At 32.6% G+C, this 19,978-nt stretch overlaps 1 protein-coding gene across 2 annotated transcripts; it reads right to left on the reverse strand.

The window, feature by feature from the left end:
• Window positions 1-7,082: 7,082 nt before the first annotated feature.
• Window positions 7,083-12,625, reverse strand: LOC139491870 (uncharacterized). 2 transcript variants are annotated; one of them, XM_071279785.1, is made up of 2 exons: window positions 12,498-12,625; window positions 7,083-8,154 (listed from the first exon to the last, which is right to left on the reverse strand). In XM_071279785.1, the coding sequence occupies exon 2, from the start codon at window positions 8,140-8,142 to the stop codon at window positions 7,096-7,098; it is 1,047 nt and encodes a 348-aa protein (XP_071135886.1). In that variant the 5' UTR covers window positions 8,143-8,154; window positions 12,498-12,625; the 3' UTR covers window positions 7,083-7,095. The 2 variants fall into 2 exon arrangements, with proteins under 2 accessions (XP_071135886.1, XP_071135887.1); XM_071279786.1 differs by lacking the exon at window positions 12,498-12,625 and adding an exon at window positions 10,333-10,436.
• Between the last annotated feature and the right edge of the window lie 7,353 nt (window positions 12,626-19,978).

Here is a 19,978-nt window from a genome sequence, read left to right on the forward strand (position 1 = left end):
AAATGTGAATATCTGTTTTACATGTCTGCCTGCCTTGTTGAAAATCAGCACCTTTGTCTTATTAGTATTCACATTGAGACACCAATCTTTGCAAAATTTATCAAGCATTCCCAGCTTTTCTCGTAGTCCTTCAGCTGATGTAGATAATAAAACAATATCATCAGCATACATTAAACAATGTAGATCTTTGTCATTGACATTAACTGGTGAATACACAACGTCAGAGTGGGCGTGTCGCCATAAAAATTGATAACATTGAAAATAAAGCTAATTCTTTTAACCAATCAGAAGACAGTAAATACACCAAATTTATTTATGTGTGAACAGGTAAACTCAGCATGAGTAACCGATGATTGATATACAAAGAGTATTGTCTATGACGTCATAAACATAGCAGAGGCAAGATATAATCAGAAATTATGAAATAAGATGATCAATATAATCGCATGAAAAAAATACCAAAAACGGATATAATTTTATAAGTCACGGCGTACGCAGAGTTTATATATGTTTGATGTTTATTTTAAGTCAGTAAAAATAATATTATTTTTGACATCAGTCAGACTCTCAAAGATTCTCCACACAATTTTACAACACCACCACAACGTAATTAAAACGTTTAGCTGACTTTACAGAGTTATCTCCCTGTAGTGTTAGGTACCACCTTAATTTTCACTTTATTACTTTGTGTATTATGTACTGTGTATTTCACTTTTAAAAATTGTTTATCTTAATCATTGTATTAATATGATGTTTATGTTTCTTGCCCAACAAGTGCCTGGTATAATAAAATAATGTCTAATGTCTAAAAAAAAAAGAGGCACATATCTCGAGCACATATTAGCATTCATACCACATCTTATTTCTATCAAAACAAGCATCAAAAACATATCATGAACTCTTGTGCATTGATTCGTGTTTCAAAAATCAGACACATTTAATCACATATAAATAAAGTGAGAAGTTGTTTAGGGATGGATTTGATCTCGTAAATAGGGCAGCATAAGTCTCCAACAATAGACAGTAGCTGAACAATATGTCGGAGGTAGTGAATAAAAAGTAGAATCAATTCACGTCACCGGAATTGACCCTACCAGGGCAATTTTTGTCAATATTTACTTCATATTAAATATTCCTTCGTTTATTCTGTTAGCGTTATATCACCACGTTTCAATAGTTATTATAGATCCTGGACAAGGCCACCATATAACCAACGTAAATTAACCGTAAGGTTTATGATTCCTTCTGTAGCTATGTGAATTACGAAATTTTCAAACTGCAATAGTATAAAATCAGCAAAGATAATGAATAATAGAGATAGCCCATTTTGTACATAAACCAAGGGGAAACATCCTGCAAAGCTTTATTTTTCTGATTGTTTCGTTGCATTTAATATCAAAATGGGATTTTGTGGCAAATAAATCCAAGATTTTTGTAGAAAATCCACAGCCTTTCCCCTTTTACTCTCATATTTGATAATTCGGTGCTTGATAAATAGAAGATTATTGCATGCAGTGCTAGCAATGATTTCCTTAAAACAAGTTTATTAATTTAGATATTGGTTGAAACAAATATAAATATGGACAAATTCAAGTACACCTTCTAGGTGCGCTCGACGTTCGTGACTTAGCACGAGGTGTTTTGGAATTTAAAGGTTGTTTAGGACTTTTTTTAAGCAATAAACTCTAGCTGCTTATAGAAAAACAAGTGAGTAAACTTTGTTTCAAATTTTATAAAAAAAATCTCTGTATTAAAGTCTGTGAATTTTCTACAAATTCTTGATTTTGTTTTCACAAAATTCCCTTTTACTTTTTAATGCAATAAAACTGTAAATAATTATGCTTTACACGAAGTTTCCCCTTTGTATATGTACAAAATGGCCCATCTCATTATTCCACGGCCTGCACTCGGCTAACCGAGAGATTGGTCGGTTAATCTATATTGAGTATGCAGCTATATCGGCGGTTGGTCTGTTAATCGGGTTGGCTAAAGTCTGTTAATCAGGTGTTATCGAGAAAATCATTACAAGTTTAGTATGTTTCATTGTATAACTTTTTAAATATATTTTTGTCATTAAAATTATTAATGTCTGACAAAACAATTCAATGTACTGAATCCAGTGGTGTAATTATTTTTTTTCTAGCCTCGATAAACGATCCATAAAATGAAAAGGCGGGGTTACTCATCAATAAATTTATACACATTTCAAACACATATTGTACACAAAATGACACATTGGTTGAGTTTACTTGAATGCAATAGTTTGAACATCGAATAAAGACAGGCATTATGTTTGTTAACGATATTAATAACATTGTGTGAAAAATCTACACGAAAATCTGTATTTTGGTGACATTAATCAATTTTTTATTTAAAACCTGGTCTGTTAATGGGTCGGATGTATAAAACACGGTCTGTTAATTGGTCTGTTAAGAGTTACGAATGGCAATAAAAATATAATTTTATTGCTATATGGGGTGTTATCGGATCAAATGGGTAAGCTCAAGACGAGTGGCTTCAATATATGGAAACAACTCATGAACAATGAAACATAAAATTTACGGAAACAACACATGAACAACGAAACATAAAATATACGGAAACAACACATGAACAATGAACAATTTAGACAATGGAAATTGAAAATTGATAAAAATGGTTTCAAAAAGTGTAATATTAAAATAAATTAATTTCATCCAAGAAAGGTCGCATATAACATGTGGATTCTGTTTAATTGTTATGAATGACACCAGTTTGTCATATACATTGGTAACCAGTATACAAATCAGAGATAAACGTCGTAATGTAACTTAACATCAGTAAGTAAAATAAATTGGGATGCTAAAATATAAAGAATAGAGAAAGAATAATGAGTAAAATAAATAAAATGTAGAGAAAAGTAACATAACAATTTAAAGAATACAGAAATAAACAACACCCCAGTCCGGACCCTCATGGTATATACACGAGAATCTGGATAGAGACGCAGAATATAGAACAGTAGATAAGGACAGAAGAGAGTGATACATTGCAAAAAAGAGAGATTAAATAACAATTGTTTAAGAATACAGACATGGGTGTTGAAACAGTAACGGATTGCGGTGTACTCAAATTGGAACTTTACATGCGGACAACTGCTGTTCTCCTCTGCATTTATGTAGAAAGGAACTAAACGGGATAAAATGAATAAAAACTAAAGATAACAAATGTAGCTGTATTCGCTCCTTTCCATTTACTTATTTAGAATGATTTGTAAACAACATATGCTTAAATATTAGAAGACATGAACCAATTGGATGATGCTGACGAATTAGGATTTAACGTTCAGTGACAAATATCATGTGCATATGGGGACGACAACACGTTATATGTACCCTGTGTTGTATTAGAAAGACACTTTTTTCAGTCGGATTTTAGAACGTGCTACTTTGAACAGACACATAAATTAATGGAAAACGTTGATAATAAATTCATGCATAATATTCCAGCGGTCAATCCATATCACGCTATATTGAATTGACATACCCTTCAATAAAATGCAAAGAAAGTCAAAATAAAAATGTTCTTACTAGAAGGATATTGTTGCACCGTATTGTCATTTTTTTTTACTCAAAAACATCTCATTCTTAACTTTTTCAATGGGAAAATATAAAGGTAGCAAAACTATTGTCGTATAACCAACCCGATTAACAGACCAACCGCCCATATAGCCGCATACTCAATAACAGATTAACCGACCAATCTCTCGGTTAGCCGAGTGTTGGCCGTGTATTCATTATCTTTACTGTTTTGAGACTATTGCACTTTTAAAATTTCGTAATTTCATGGCTACAGAAGAGGTCATTAACCTTAAGAAATTAAGTAAAGAACATGACATAACACTGTCCTAGAGTGATTGATTTTAACATAATATTATCAGCTCTAGGGACACATCAAGGACGTCCGACATGCACTCAGGGTATGTTAACAACCGTTAGTCTTCCTGATATAAGATACATTTTTAATTGAGATTTCATTCAGAATGAGCTACTTGTCACTCTGATATCAATAACTAGTATGTAATTAAAACCGTACAAGGAAAATCTATCATATCATAGGGCACATGTGTACTGTGTTTAAAGTTGATTGGACTTCAACTTCATCAAAAACTACCTTGACCAAAAACATTAACCTAAGCGGGACGAACAAACAGACGGAAGGACGAACGAACGGACGCACAGACCAGAAAACATAATGCCCCTCTACTATCGTAGGTGGAGCATAAAAATCTTTTGAAATTAAATTTGTAGAATTGACTATTAGCAAATTAACGATAAGTTTGTTTTATACATGTGCAGTATAAAACATATTTACACATTATTGTATATGTTTTATCCTGCATAATTATGTATTAAACAAAATTATTGTTTATTTGCTAATAGTCAATTCTAAAAATTCAGCTTTTCCATGTAAGGTTAAAAGGTGAGCATAGCATAAAACTTGACAACAATCAAATCCAATGCAATGCAAGCTAATACCTCTTTAAGTTCCATTACTGAAAAATGTTATAACATTCCTTTTATACAGCAAAGGAGTAACGGTTTCAGTCTAATGTTTCAACAAAAAAGCAATAAAAAAAAGTATTTGAATTTTTTGTTATTGATATAGAATAATTAACTAGTCCTCAAATAAAAGAGGGGCGAAAGATACCAGAGGGATAGTCAAACTCATAGATCGAAAATAAACTGACAACGCCAAGCCTAAAGTAGAAAAAGACAAACAGACAAATAGTCGTTCACAAGACACAACATAGAAAACTAAAAACAACAAATACTGGGGGTGATCTCAGGTGCTCTGGAATGGTAAGCAGATCCTGCTCCACATAAACATTAATTTTATAGTAAAAAGTAGAAATGGTCAATATAAACATGATAAATATTGTTTTAAATATTGACTCATACATTTTTATGAATTGAAAAATATTTCAAATATACACACAAAAAAAAATGGTTTCCAAATAAATTTCCGAATAGCAATTATGTGCTTATAGCATTTAATTGTCTAGAGAATCATATAAAAAAAGTAAAATCACAAAAATACCGATCTCTGAGGAAAATTCAAAACGGAAAGTCCCTTATCAAATGGCAAAATCAAAAAGTTCAAACACAGCAAACGAATGGATAACAACAGTCATATTCCTGACTTGATACAGGCATTTTCTTATGTAGAAAATGGTGAAATAAACCTGGTTTTATAGCTAGCTAAACCTCTCACTTGAATAACAGTCGCACTAAATTGCATTGCATTACATAACATTACATTACATTACATTACATTACATTACATTACATTACATTACATTACATTACATTACATTACATTACATTACATTACATTACACTACATTACATTACATTACATTACATTATATTACATTACATTTCAAACAGACATAATAGGTAAAAATGTCAAAAATAGGGGTACTTAATCGCACTCTTTGTTTCTTTTCTTAAAATACTTTCTTTTAATTGGCTCTTAGTTAGAGGGATTAATTTGAAATGGCTCTGGTGTTCACTATTTTGATATCAATCATTTATGCATGGCTATTGATAACTATGAGTAATCAAATATTCAGTTACTCATACAATCTCGTACAATAACAATACTACATTATACTCTACGCCATTGAAGTTTAGCGTTGGTTTTTATGTTAAATGACTACTTTTATTTATAATTAACTTGGAAAATTATGTTCATCAAGATTACTTTTCTTTAAGATATGTTGATTATTGTTATTTTTCTTAGTTTCTTCTGTTTCGTATTCTGATATCGGATTAGGAATTATTTTAAAACTAGTTTAAAAGAGGGACGAAAGATACCATAAAAACTCATAAATCGAAAACAAACTGACAACGCCTGGCTAAAAATGAAAGAAGGCAAACAGACAAACAATAGATCACATGACACAACTTAGCAAACTAAAAATAAGCAACACGAACCCGTGCGTTTTGATGTGAATTTGTTTATTCCACATTAACTAAAGGTATCGGGGAGGATTGAGATTCCACAAATCATTTTTAGTGACCTATAATGATTTACTTTTATAAATTGTGACTCGGATGGAGAGTTGTCGCATTGGCACTCATACCACATCTTCCTACATCTACTAGGCCTGCCGCAGGTTTGCGTCTGTCCTAAATCAAGAACATTTGGTCTTAAATCATTAGTCATGTTCTTTTTTTTTAAATTTTGGTTCAATTATATGTTTCGAAGCATTTGTAGTGTCCAATTTGCTGATCTAGTATACATAATTGTTTATGGACCAACTGAAGTCCATCTCCGGTTGCACATGTTAAACATAATTTGAATTAATAATGGAACTGTTTTTATTTTTTGAAAAAGTTAATTGAATTTTATTAAAGGCAGTAATATTTTTTTCTCTAAAATAATAAGGCAAAATGTTGATGGCACGTTTTATTATTGTCATATGAATATGTACGTAAAGGACCAACTGTCGTTCTTAATGAATGTTTTCATCATATATCATGTGATTTTTCAAATTGCATTGTTGATATGTTTGATTTCCCTATCGATTGAGTAATCAAATGATAATTACATCACCTTTATGTTACTATGGTAATGCAATTAGCCTTTTAAATGAATACTTTAAAAAGATATCAGCTACACATCAAATAACCCTGTTCACGTTCAATTGATGATTTGTACTGCTATAAGTTTCAAATGATTCTATTTAAAAGTACATTATCTTTGTTCGTGTTGTTGTTTCGTTGACACATTCCCCATTTCCATTGTAAATGTTCAGATAAAATCATAATTCCCTAAATACATACTGTTTTGAAAACATCTGTTAAGTTGTAGATAATGCATGTTTTAAGTTTTTTTCTTGTCGTAGAACACACCAAAGGGTGTCAGGATTGATCAAATGAAAGACCGACCGATTCACTCGAGAAACCAGGATAATAGTCGGACACTAAACCTACCGTGGGAATGCTTTATCTGAAGAGCGGAAATAAAAGACACCATGAGATACGATATCGTTAGCATTTTAAAAACAGAATAGTTAAGATCCGAACGGATAAAGCATCAACCAATTCTTTATTTGGATTTCGTGAAAACATGAATTCGTTGCCAACCTCCTTTTCCTCTATAGAGTTGTTTCCAATTTGTAGCTACATATGGATACCTTATTTTACCATATACTCTATGGGCATTGAAAGCCACTTCTTCATGATCGTGATTATACGGAATACCTATAGTCAGAGAGCCACCATTCTTCGTAACACACCAAGCGCGTGCTATTGCTATAATATCTCCCCACGGATTTAATGCGTCACCATATCTACCTAATCCCGAGTGTTCTATAGAACTATACGTAACAATAGCATCAAATGTTCCCAAAGTATTGTTTAAATAACGCATACGAAAATCAAACGGGACGATAGTTTTCACTTTCGGATGTTGGGAAATGATACTACCATATTCCAATGTTAATACTTCGCTTGCACCTGCTTCTAGGACACATGCCTCAACCCAAGGTATTTCTGACCCAATAACCATTACTCTGCCATTTTTTATATGTGGTGCGTGTTTTAGTCCATCTCTCAGACGATTTGTGTCCGCAGTTCCGTAGGTACCAGATAACTTTCCTTGTTTTGCCATATTTATCCAGTCTTCAATCAATTTCTCAGACCACACTGGTTTCATTGCTTTCTTACCCAAATATGGTGCACTATCAAAGTACCATTTGTTAAACGAAATCCGGTAATTCATGGTAAATTCATTGATCATATTTGTAGGAATTGTTTTGGGTGTATGCAGTAATCCATGTGCACGGTCTATATATTCGTTCCTAAATATTTTCCCACAATTAATTGAAGTTGCTATGTGATCAAAAAATGGTCCCGGTGAACCTTTTCTGGTTGTATTGCATAGTTGGCCACAGTCTATACGAATGGCATCGAAAGGGTCTAACGGTTTCCTAGGGTTCGGAATATATCGCATGGAGGTATTTCGTTTGTTATTATACATATTTATGAGAAAAGGTGTTGAGTTGGCTATTGGCTGCACAAAGTATTTAGGGATGACAGTACATGAAATAACAATAACAAATATCAAAACACCAAGCGGTTTCCTGTGCTTCATATCCAAGATTTTCTAAAAAAAACCACCATACATGAATTAGCAAACATTGTAACCAGCAGCTATTTTGTCATAGTATCAGAAAATAATTAAGAGCATCTTTTCAAATTATATGTTAAAATCTTTAAAATCCAGTATGAAATCAATGTACTGTTTTTATTGTTTTGTGACACCGCCTTGTCTCAAAACAAAATATAGTATGTACCACTGAGGAGAGATAAATTATACAACCCCCCCCCCCCACCCACCAAAATAAATCAAAAAAATCATTCAAACTCATCAGTCGAAAATAAATAAACATCATGGTAAAAAGCAGAAAATTACCAAAAGTCAAAACAACAGTAATCAAAACACAACTTCGAAAAAATAAGACTGAGCAAAACGGAACCAGCTAAAAACCGGAATCTATCTCAAGTACACCGTACGGGTAAGCAGATCTCCACATGTAACACCATTGATGTTGGTGAAAGTACAAACCCAGGGACGAATGGAATTCGGTAGGTCACATTCGGAGAAAAATGGGTACATGATTTTTTTTATGAAGATCGGAACATATCCGTCTTCATCATTGAAATAGATATTTCATTACGGTCAACTTACTCGTAATGGCGTCCGTAAAATGTTTAAGGTATGATTAACTTGACCACATTGAACTCTTGATTTAGTAGCTTGCTTGTAAGCAGCAATTGTCTATGAAGGAAATAATGGTATGGAAAGCAAGCCCTGGAATATCGTATCAACTGGGAGATTTATGCTCCATATACCGAAGCTACTGGAATGATGTTACATAGAAAAGGAAAATTCACATATCGTTGCTGGGCTTCTAAAATGTCGTATATGACCTTTTTGGCTAAAAATACTTTTTGACACCAATGGTCTGGGCGGGAGAAAATCTTTGGTATTACAAAATAGCATACAGTTAGACCAATCAAAATGTGTGAAATAAGACATATTACAAAATTGCCAATGTCAGTTGTTTGTAAAGTTTGCTTCAAAAATGTTGTATGAAAACTTGAAAATCGTTGTACAATGGCTTTGGGAAAAAATAATTGTACATTTCTTTATTTCTGTGAAAACAATTTAAGTTCTTGGATAATCCAGAAATGTCAAAGTGATTAACTTGGCCACATTGAACTCTTAATTTAGAAGCTTGCTTGTACGCAGCAATTCTCTATGAAGGAAATAATGGTATGGAAAGCAAGCACTGGAATATCGTATTAACTGGGAGATTTTTACTACATATGCAGAAGCTACTGGAATGATGTTACACAGAAAAGGAAAATTCACATATGGTGTTATCTTTTTATATTTAATAAAGGAACACAAGTATATTTTTTGTCTTTTTCTTAACATTGTCATGTGATTCACTGATGTTTTGTTTGCCTCTTGGGTTTGACTTCCTAATCGTTGTATTATTGTCTTAACTTTAAACAGTTCTAGTTGTTACAAACGTATGACTGTCATAAATTTTTAACTAAACAATCGAAATACTTTTTGTTTACATTTACCGATCCGTTTATATAGGATAACGAACTCATATTTCAATCGGCCAATTTCGTTGCATTTTCTTCAAAATCTTTGATTTTAGTGATCATTACATTTAGGGGAATCGTCCCTTCCTTGCAATGTTGAACGATTAACAAAATATGATGGCATATTACGCGAAGTATTTGGCAAATAAAATTTTAATACTTGAGAACTAGCATTGATGTTATTGGGGGATTTGTGATTAAGGACCTACGGAACAACACTTATTTCGAGTTTATCATGGATAATGACGACCACGAAGACTTAAAGATGAATAGGCAATCCCCTATTCCTAGTAAATGACGTCATAATGGCGCGCATAATGTCGATTTTTTCCGGTGAAGGACATAACACGGAAGTAGTCTATTAGTATCAATATTATAGAGAAAAAAGACTTATCGTCAAATTAGTTTTCCTAAACTCTGAATCCCAAATCTCGAATTATGTTAAATGAACACATCCTATTCATTTATTATACACATAAATTTAGTTTGTAGATGATTTCCTACTTAAAAGCTTAGTTGTCATTTTATGGACACATAGAAGAAGTTATTCATTGATACTGACGATATGAATATCATTTTTTTTCATAAGACAACAAAATATAGCCAATAAGCAAAAGTAACTTTCGAAAAAACACCACTTATATTTTGATAGCATATTTACCTTGAATTAATTTCCTCCCAATAAAGTTTTGAAAACGTGTCTTTGTAAACCGATTTCTATAACAACTCACCCAAGGATATATAGCGATTACGTTTACATAATAACATCCAAATGTACTAATGTGGGACAACACATACTTCTAGTATACTCTTATATGTATATGCTATCATAAACAAGGATAATCAAACAAAAAACACAATATTTGATATAAGACGTGTTAAAAAAGAGAATTGAAGACTGCGCTATAGCTCAATAAAAATACCGATACTTTATTGAATTGAAGACTTTTTCAAATGCAAAAATATTATTGCGAAGAAAGATTTATCTTTGTGGTGTTTGATAATGAATTATTAGAAATATTAAGGATTTTCTTATCCTAGGCATATATATTACCTTAGCCGTACTTGACACAACGTTTTGTAATTTTGGGATTTCAATACTGTTCAACTTTATACCTGTTTGGCTATTTTGATCTGAGCGTCACTGATGAACAAGAAACGCGCGTCTGGCGTATCAAATTATAATACTGGTAGGCTTGAGAACTATTGATAAAGAAAGCGAACAGTTAAAGTCTACTCCAAATGATAAGATGTTTATGGGCAGTTTATATATTTAATTATCATACCTCACATTAAAATGGATAATAATGTATTGGCTAATAAAATATCACGTGTTATGAACTAATAATTGCATATATAAATAGGTAGGTGTTTTTGGTCTCGCTAAATTCACAGTATAATGATTTTGCAGAAGTGGTTTGTTTACAATCATAAAACTATTCAAGTCGTCTTTTCTATAAATTTCACCAAAAAAATTTACATTCAAAATAATGACAATGAAATTATTTATGGTGTATTATTTGATAATGAAATCTTTACCATGACATGCAGTATAAGAATTTTTCCTTGTCATTCCGCCATTTTGGATTTCTTTGAGGATTCTTTTTTTAAAAAGTATTCGTCTCTTTCCTAGGAAAATTCATTCAACTAATAAGATGCAGTTTATTGCATCCTTTTACGTAAAACGGCACTATGAATTTTGTCACGATATAATGAAGAATTACATAATTATGTTTGTTTTTGAAGTTATCATTAATACGAACTTCAAGAAATATCTTTCGAACATGCTGTTAGTAATATTGTATACTTATTGACTTGGTATGAATTGAATTGTAACTTTATTGTCACAAGGAGCAACTTTTGTCCTGAGGAGCAGCCGAGGGAAATAGCTGTATCCGAGGGACAATAAACTTACTATTCCACGAATATTCAGTCAGTAAGTGTTTTATTATATCGAAAAAGACAACAGACAATAACTGGCGGTGATAAATCAAATATCGTAATATTAAAAAGAAGAAACAAAACCATAACATTTACTTCATAGATATGTCCAAATGCTAAGGCTACGTCTTGCACTGACGTCAACCCTTTACTAGATACAATAGGTAAAACACGACGTCGTTACTCCCGCGTTATTTTCAAAATCCTCCAATCGCATAGCTGCATTTAAAATTCCGCGAAATATAATGACGTTTGCGGTCAAATAGTTTCACCCAGGTCCAATAGTTGGAAATTTTTGACCGGTCCAATAGTTCAAAGATTATAATTTGCAAAGTAATAAAAATATTGTGTACTTATTCTATATAGAAAATGATAACTGAGGTATAATAATTGATCCTACTTTTCAACATTGAACTATTGAAGAACCTCGCGTTTTGTGTTAAAAGTTATGTAACATATTTTGAAATGTTATTCTTAATTGAATTAAATATTCACATAATCAATTTGATATGATATAATACAGATATGATTATGTTCGGTTGATTGCAATTCAAAAGAGTCACATTATGGATATTTTGTAGCATCTTGAAATACAAGTATAACAATATATAGAAAATCACATGAAAATAGTCAAATACCGTTTTTTCAATCAAAAAAGAAGAAAAAAATCAATTTAACTTGCAAGTGTAGATATGTATGAGCTTTTTCACAGATGTGCTTGGTCTACTTACTTAAAACTACAAAAAATGTTCCCTAAACTTGAAACTTTGAAAATTACCAATAAAATCACATTCAAAATAATCAAAATTCAATTATCAATAAAATTCAATTATCAATAAAATTCAATTATTAATAAAATTCAAATATCAATAATAGGTGATTTACCTTGATATATTATTAGGATTGTTCCTTGTAATTCCATCAATGTTGGTTTTCAATGAGTATTCTTTATATGAAAATAATCGTTACCTTCCGGCAACTCATGCAACTAATACGATGCAGTTTCTGTCACCTTTTTACCTTATGCGTTTATACTTTTTTGCTCAGATATAACGAAGGGTCACATATGGTTTATAAGTAGCGATCATCAATGCACAACACCTTAGATATCATTCAAAGAATTGTTGTATAATCAATACCGTTTGTGGTAGATGAGTTAAACCAGCTCTTAGGGAACACTTCCAGTCACAATTATGGCTCAACTATTCAAAATCCTTGTTAAGGATAACAAAGTTTTAAGCTTTGCCAAAATACATGAAAATGATGGGCTTTTGGTTAATTCTTCATGAAATATTAAATCGAGTTAAAAGAAAGATAACCATGACGAATTTTTAAAAGAAGTCATTTAACATAAAAACCATTGGTAAACTTCAATGTGGTAGACTATTGTATACTTATTGACTGGGTATAAGTGGAACAATAAGTGTATTGTCCCCGAGACTCAGGTGCAAAATTGACCTCAGGCGTAGCCGAGGACAGTAGTTATAATCGAGAGGACAATAAACTTACTTTTCCACGAATGTCTAGTCAGTAAGTGTTTTATTAGACCGATCGAGACATGAGACAATAAATGTCGGGCTAAATGAACTATAGTAATATAAAGAGTAGTAACACATTCAAATTGTTTCATGTTTATTTCATACATATTCTGAATGGTAATGCTACGTTCTGCAATGACGTCAACCCTAAACACAAGAGGTAAAAAGCGACGCTGTTACTACCGCGGCATCTCAAAATTAGTCAATCCCGTAGCTGCATTTGAAATTCCGCGAAATATGATGGCACTTGCGGTCAAATAGTTTCACCGAGGTCCAATAGTTGGAAACTATTGACAGGTTCAAAACTTCAACGCTTGCAATTTGATAAAATATTGAAACTATTGTTATTGTATACTTATTTTATATAGAAAATGATGACTGAGGTATAATAAAATGTAATATTGTTAGTGTTCGAGATTGTATGAGTTCTAAATCAATCAAATATTTGAATATTCGCTAAGACACCATGAGATACGTTATTGTTAGCTTTTCAAAAACAGAATATGTAAGATCTGAACGGACAAAGCATCAACCAATTCTTTATTTGGATTTCGTGAAAACATGAATTTGTTGCCCACATTTTCCTCTATAAAGTTGTTTCCAATTTGTAGTTAAATATGGATACCTTATTTTACCATATACTCTATGAGCATTGAAAACCAGTTCTTCATGATCGTGATTATACGGAATACCTATAGTAAGAGAGCCACCAATCTTCGTTACACACCAAGCGCGTGCTATTGCTATAATATCTCCCCATGGATTTAATGCGTCACCATATCTACCTAACCCCGAGTGTTCTATAGAACTATACGTAACAATAGCATCAAATAATCCCAAAGTATTGTTTAAATAACGCATACGAAAATCAAACGGGACGATAGTTTTCACTTTCGGATGTTGGGATATGATACTACCATATTCCAATGTTATTACCTCTCGTGCCCCTGCTTCTAAAACGCATGCCTCAACCCAAGGGATTTCTGATCCAATAACCATTACTCTGCCATTTTTTATATGTGGTGCGTGTTTTAATCCATCTCTCAAACCATTTGTGTCCGATGGTCCGTAGGTACCGAATAACTTTCCTTGTTTTGCCATATCTATCCAGTCTTCAATCAATTGCTCAGACCACACTGGCTTTTTGGCTTTTTTACCCAAATATAGTTCTGTATCCCAGTACCATTTGCTAACTGGAATCCGGTTATTCATGGTAAATTCATTCACCATATTTTTAGGAATTGTTTTGGGTGAATGTAGTAATCCATGTGCACGGTCTATATATTCGTTCCTAAATATTTTCCCACAGTTTGTTGAAGTTGTTATGTGATCAAAAAATGGTCCTGGTGAACCTTTTCTTGTTGTATTGCATAGTTGGCCACAGTCTATACGAATGGCATCGAAAGGATCTAACGGTTTCTTAGGGTCCGGAATATATCGCATGGGGGTATTTCGTTTGTTATTATACATAATTGTTAGAAAAGTTTTTGAATTGGCTATTGGCTGCACAGAGTATTTAGGGATGACAGTACATGAAATAACAATAACAAATATCAAAACACCAAACGGTTTCCTGTGCTTCATATACTCCATGTTCTACAAAAGACAATAAATGAATTAGCAAACAATGTAACCAGTAGCTATTGTGTCATTGTATCAAAAAATAAGTAGAAAGCATCTTTTCAATCCAGTATGAAATCAATGTACTGTTTTTATGGTTTTGTGACACCGTCTTGTCTCAAAACAAAATATAGTATGTATCACTGAAGAGAGACGAAATATACACCCCCCCCCCCCCAAAAAAAAAAAAAATCGTTCAAACTCATCAGTCGAAAATTAACAAACAACATGGTAAAAAAAAGAAAATTACCAAAAGACAAACAACAGTAATCAAAACACAACTTAGAAAACATAAGACAGAGCAAAACAGAACCAGCTAAAAACCGGAATAGATTTCAGTTGCACCGTACGGGTAAACAGTTCCACATGTGGCACTCCAATCTCCGGCGCAGAGTCCATATCCGTTCCTTTCATGCTCCGCAATACTGTACTTAGGTAGCACTCCACAGTTAGAAAATAAAATTAAAAATGAGCCACAAAATGTTTTATCATCTCCTATTCCTGGATTTCTAATACATTAACCTAACTGTTTGTGTTGTACATGTGCATATGTATGTAATCAGTATATTCCATAGATTTGATTTTCAAAAGTTAAAAGAGTGAAAATTAATTCCTTTTATGTGTATCCATGGCAACATTCTGCATTTATTTACCATAAAATATTGCAAAAAGGGGGGTGGACATGTCACATATCCCCCCAAAATTTGGATCAAACTAGAATTTCAATGCCTTTGAGTGATACCTTTTAAGAAACTCTTTTCATAAATCTTTCTAATGATCAAATAAAAAATGGGTGTCTTTCGCCTCATTTTTTCGTAAAATCCAATCACAAAGTTCGTGCGATAAAAAGTTGGAAAAAAACATTACAATAATTGCCGGACCAATGTATGGTAGGGACATGCAAATACGGACTGTCATACAGAAAACAGCCTATATTACATACATTACATAATCTTGATGTTCATATAAACCCAATACAAAGGCTATTTTAATACTCAGCTATCCAAAAATGAATTTTATTGCACACTCTCATATTTGAAAAATCCACAGGGGCCAAAATGCGAAACTACACACCTAACTGTGGAGTGCTACCTTACTATTGGTGTAGTGTTACAAAGTATTGAACGGAACGGATATGTGATCTCTGCGCCAGAGATTGGTAGCATCCGTGATGTTCATGAAAGTACAAGCCTGGTGACGAATGAAATTCAGTAGGTCACATTCAGAGAAGATGGGAACAGAATTGTGGTTATGAAGATCGGAACATATCCGTCTTCATCATTGAAATAGATATTTTATTACGATCAACTTACTCGTGATGGCGCCCGTAAAATGTTTAAGGTATGATTAACTTGACCACATTGAACTCGAGATTTAGTAGCTTGCTTGTACGCAGCAATTGTCTATGAAGGAAATAATGGTATGGAAAGAAAGCCCTGGAATATCGTATTAACTGTGAGACTAATGCTCCGTATACCGAAGCTACAGGAATGATGTTGCATAGAAAAGGAAAATTCACAAATGGTGTTATCTTTTTTTATATTTAATATAGAAACAAGTTTTTTTTTTTCTTTTTGTTTTTTAACATTGTCATGTGATTCACCGAGGTTGTGTTTGCCTCTTGGGTTTGTCATCTTAATCGTTGTATGATTGTCTTAATTTGAAACAGTTCCATTTGTTACAAATGTGTGACTGTCATAAATTTATAACTTAAAAATCGAAATATTTTTTGTTAACAATTACCGAACCGTTTATATAGGATAAAGAACTCATATTTGAATAGGCCAATTTCGTTGCATTTTCTTCAAAATCTTTGATTTTAGTGATCATTACATTTAGGGGAATCTTCCCTTCCTTCCAATGTTGAACGATTAACAAAATATGATGGCATATTACGCGAAGTATTTGGCAAATCAAATTCTTATAGTTCAGAACTAGTCTTGATGTTATTGGGGGAATTTGTGATTAAGGAACAACACCTTTTTCTGGTTTATCCTGGATAATGACGACCACGAAGACTTAAAGATGAACTTTAATAGTACAGGGATACAGGCAATCCCCCATTCCTAGTGAATGACGTTCTAATGGCGTGCATAATGTCGATCTTTTCCGATGAAGGACATAACCCGAAAGTAGTCTATTAGTATCAATATTATAGAGAAAAAAGACTTATCGTCAAATTATTCTACTCAAACTCTGAATCCCTAATCTCGAATATGTTAAATGAACAAATCGTATTAATTTATTATACACATAAATTAAGTTTGTAGATGATTCGCTACTTAAAAGCATAGTTGTCATTTTATGGACACATTGAAGAAGTTATTCATTGATACTGACGATATGAATATCAGTTTTATCCTAAGTTAAAACATTGTTGTGACGTCATTCTATTGTTTTACCTGTTATTTCTTTCAGTGATCTTTTACCTGTAAGAAATCCTTATGTCACCTTTAGCTGTCCAATATTTTTAAGAATAGCCCTCTTATTTCTTAAAAAGTTATCATAACTGATACTTACAGGTAAATGATAGTTCAATGACTGAAATAAAAAACCATCAATTACCCTAATTGTTTTCATCATGTAAAGAAAAATACAATCAAAGAACAAATGACAATTAAAAAAAAAATAAAGTCAACTTTCAATACAATAATTATGTCATTCATCAAAACGGTTTCTTGAGGCAAAAATTACGTTATCTCTTCGCACTAATTCAATATGATGATTATGCTCGTTGTAAGTCTTTTTTTTGTTGCCTTAATGAATTTCTTAAAAGATTTATCCTCGTCCGTCTTTAGATAATCGGAATTTACCTCTTATGTTGCTCTTATTCTTCCTAGTATCATTTTCAAGTACAAAATGAAACTAGAGGCTCTAAAGAGCCTGTGTCGCTCACCTTGGTATATGTGAATATTAAACAAAGGAAGCAGATGGATTCATTACACAATTGTGCTTTGGTGATTGTGATGTATTTGTATATTTTACTTTACTAAACATTCTTGCTGCTTACAATTATCTCTATCTATAATGAACTTGACCCAGTAGTGGAAAATGTATAATAAAAATTTACAAATTTTATGAAAATTGTTAAAAATTGACTAAAAAGGACAATAACTCCTTAGGGGGTCAATTGACCATTTCGGTCATGTTTGACTTATTTGTAAATATTACTTTGCTGAACATTATTGCTGTTTACAGTTTATCTCTATCTATAATAATATTTAAGATAATAACCAAAAACAGCAAAATTTCCTTAAAATTACCAATTCAAGGGCAGCAACCCAACAACGGGTTGTCCGATTCATCTGAAAATTTCAGGGCAGATAGATCTTGACCTGATAAACAATTTTACCTATGTCGGATTTGCTCTAAATGCTTTGGTTTTTGAGTTATAAGAAAAAAACTGCATTTTACCCATATGTTCTATTTTTAGCCGTGGCGGCCATCTTGATTTGATGGCCGGGTCACCGGACACATTTTTTTAACTAAATACCCCAAAGATGATTGTGGCCAAGTTTGGATTAAATTGGACCAGTAGTTTCAGATGAGAAGATTTTTGTAAAAGATAACTAAGATTTACGAAAAATGGTTGAAAATTGACTATAAAGGGCAATAACTCCTAAAGGGGTCAAGTGACCATTTCGGTCACTTGACTTATTTGTAAATCTTACTTTGCTGAACATTATTGCTGTTTACAGTTTATCTCTATCTATAATAATATTTAAGAAAATAACCAAAAACAGCAAAATTTTCTTAAAATTAATTCAGGGGCAGCAACCCAACAACGGGTTGGGTGATTCATCTGGAAATTTCAGGGCGAATAGATCTTGACATGATAAACAATTTTACCCCATGTCAGATTTGCTCTAAATGCTTGGTTTTTGAGTTATAAGCCAAAAACTGTATTTTACCCCTATGTTCTATTTTTAGCCATGGCGGCCATCTTGGTTGGTTGGCCGGGTCACCGGACACATTTTGTAAACTAGATACCCCAATGATGATTGTGGCCAAGTTTGTTTTAATTTGGCTAAGTAGTTTCAGAGGAGAGGATTTTTGTAAAAGTTAACGACGACGGACGACGACGGACGACGGACGACGACGGACGCAAAGTGATGGGAAAAGCTCACTCAGCCCTTCGGGCCAGATGAGCTAAAAAGCAATTAAGTAATGCTTAAAATTTGATAGATAATGCCGCAATACAAGGGCCTCGAACAACCTAAACCTTATCATGTGTATAAAGTGCGAATCTAGAACTTTGATTATGACCGACGATGAATATGGGAAGCAGAATAAAGGAAGTCATCACCCCATTTTATCTGTTAAAAAACAATCGTGTGTCCGATTCGCACTTTGTTCGCAGTGATCATTTTATAAAAAAAAAATCATAAAAAAATCGAGACAGAATTACGTTTCTGTAACATTTAAAAAACACAAGGGACTCAATACACAAATACACGAAAATAGAGCGATACGACCTTGCAGTAAGAAAAAAAAAAAAACAGAAAGGGGGTAGGAGGTTCAGGTGGTACTGTTTGGGTAAACAATAACAGTCTTTTGAAAATTCTAAAAAAGAGTATTACTGATTGCATGTTGTTATCTCTTCGTTTGTTCATATTAACTATGTATTTGAAATAAAATCGACTGCGGTGCACTCGATATGGTTCAGCAAGAACATGTCCTTGTATGCTATTCTTTTTTCTCATTAACCCTGTAAAGAATAAAACTCGAGAAGAAACAAGAAACTAAAAGGAGAGAACTACATTTTGAAATAAAATATATATAAAACTTGCCATTATTTGCTGCTTTGCCTATATCCTCTTTGTAATCCACACTAAAATAATGTATCTGAATACACATTTGATTTTTATCCAAAGTTTGAAACAACACAATCACTAATAACGACATCTCTGTCTTTGTTTTTGCATAAGGACTATACTTTCATCACTTTATCAGTTTTGAAACACAAAACGCATGTAAAGGTATTCACGGAAACTATGACTATGAGCGGAAACTATGAGAGGTCTTTTCGCACGCAAAAATCATGATACGCATATCCTATGGCTTATTTTTCATATAGCAATACATGTTGTAGCTGTACTTTTTTAGTCAATTTTAAGTTGAGCTACTGTTTAAAGAGGCCAACATGTAGGATACATTTTAATGAAAAGAAGTTTATTTACAAAACAATTTTCATACTTTATGAAAATA

This window comes from Mytilus edulis, chromosome 10 (assembly GCF_963676685.1).
Source record: "Mytilus edulis chromosome 10, xbMytEdul2.2, whole genome shotgun sequence".
Lineage (NCBI taxonomy): Eukaryota > Metazoa > Mollusca > Bivalvia > Mytilida > Mytilidae > Mytilus > Mytilus edulis.

What these genes read in the sequence shown, in the direction of transcription:
- LOC139491870 (XM_071279785.1), bottom strand. Translation starts at nt 8,142, where the DNA reads ATGAAGCACAGGAAACCGCTTGGTGTTTTGATATTTGTTATTGTTATT.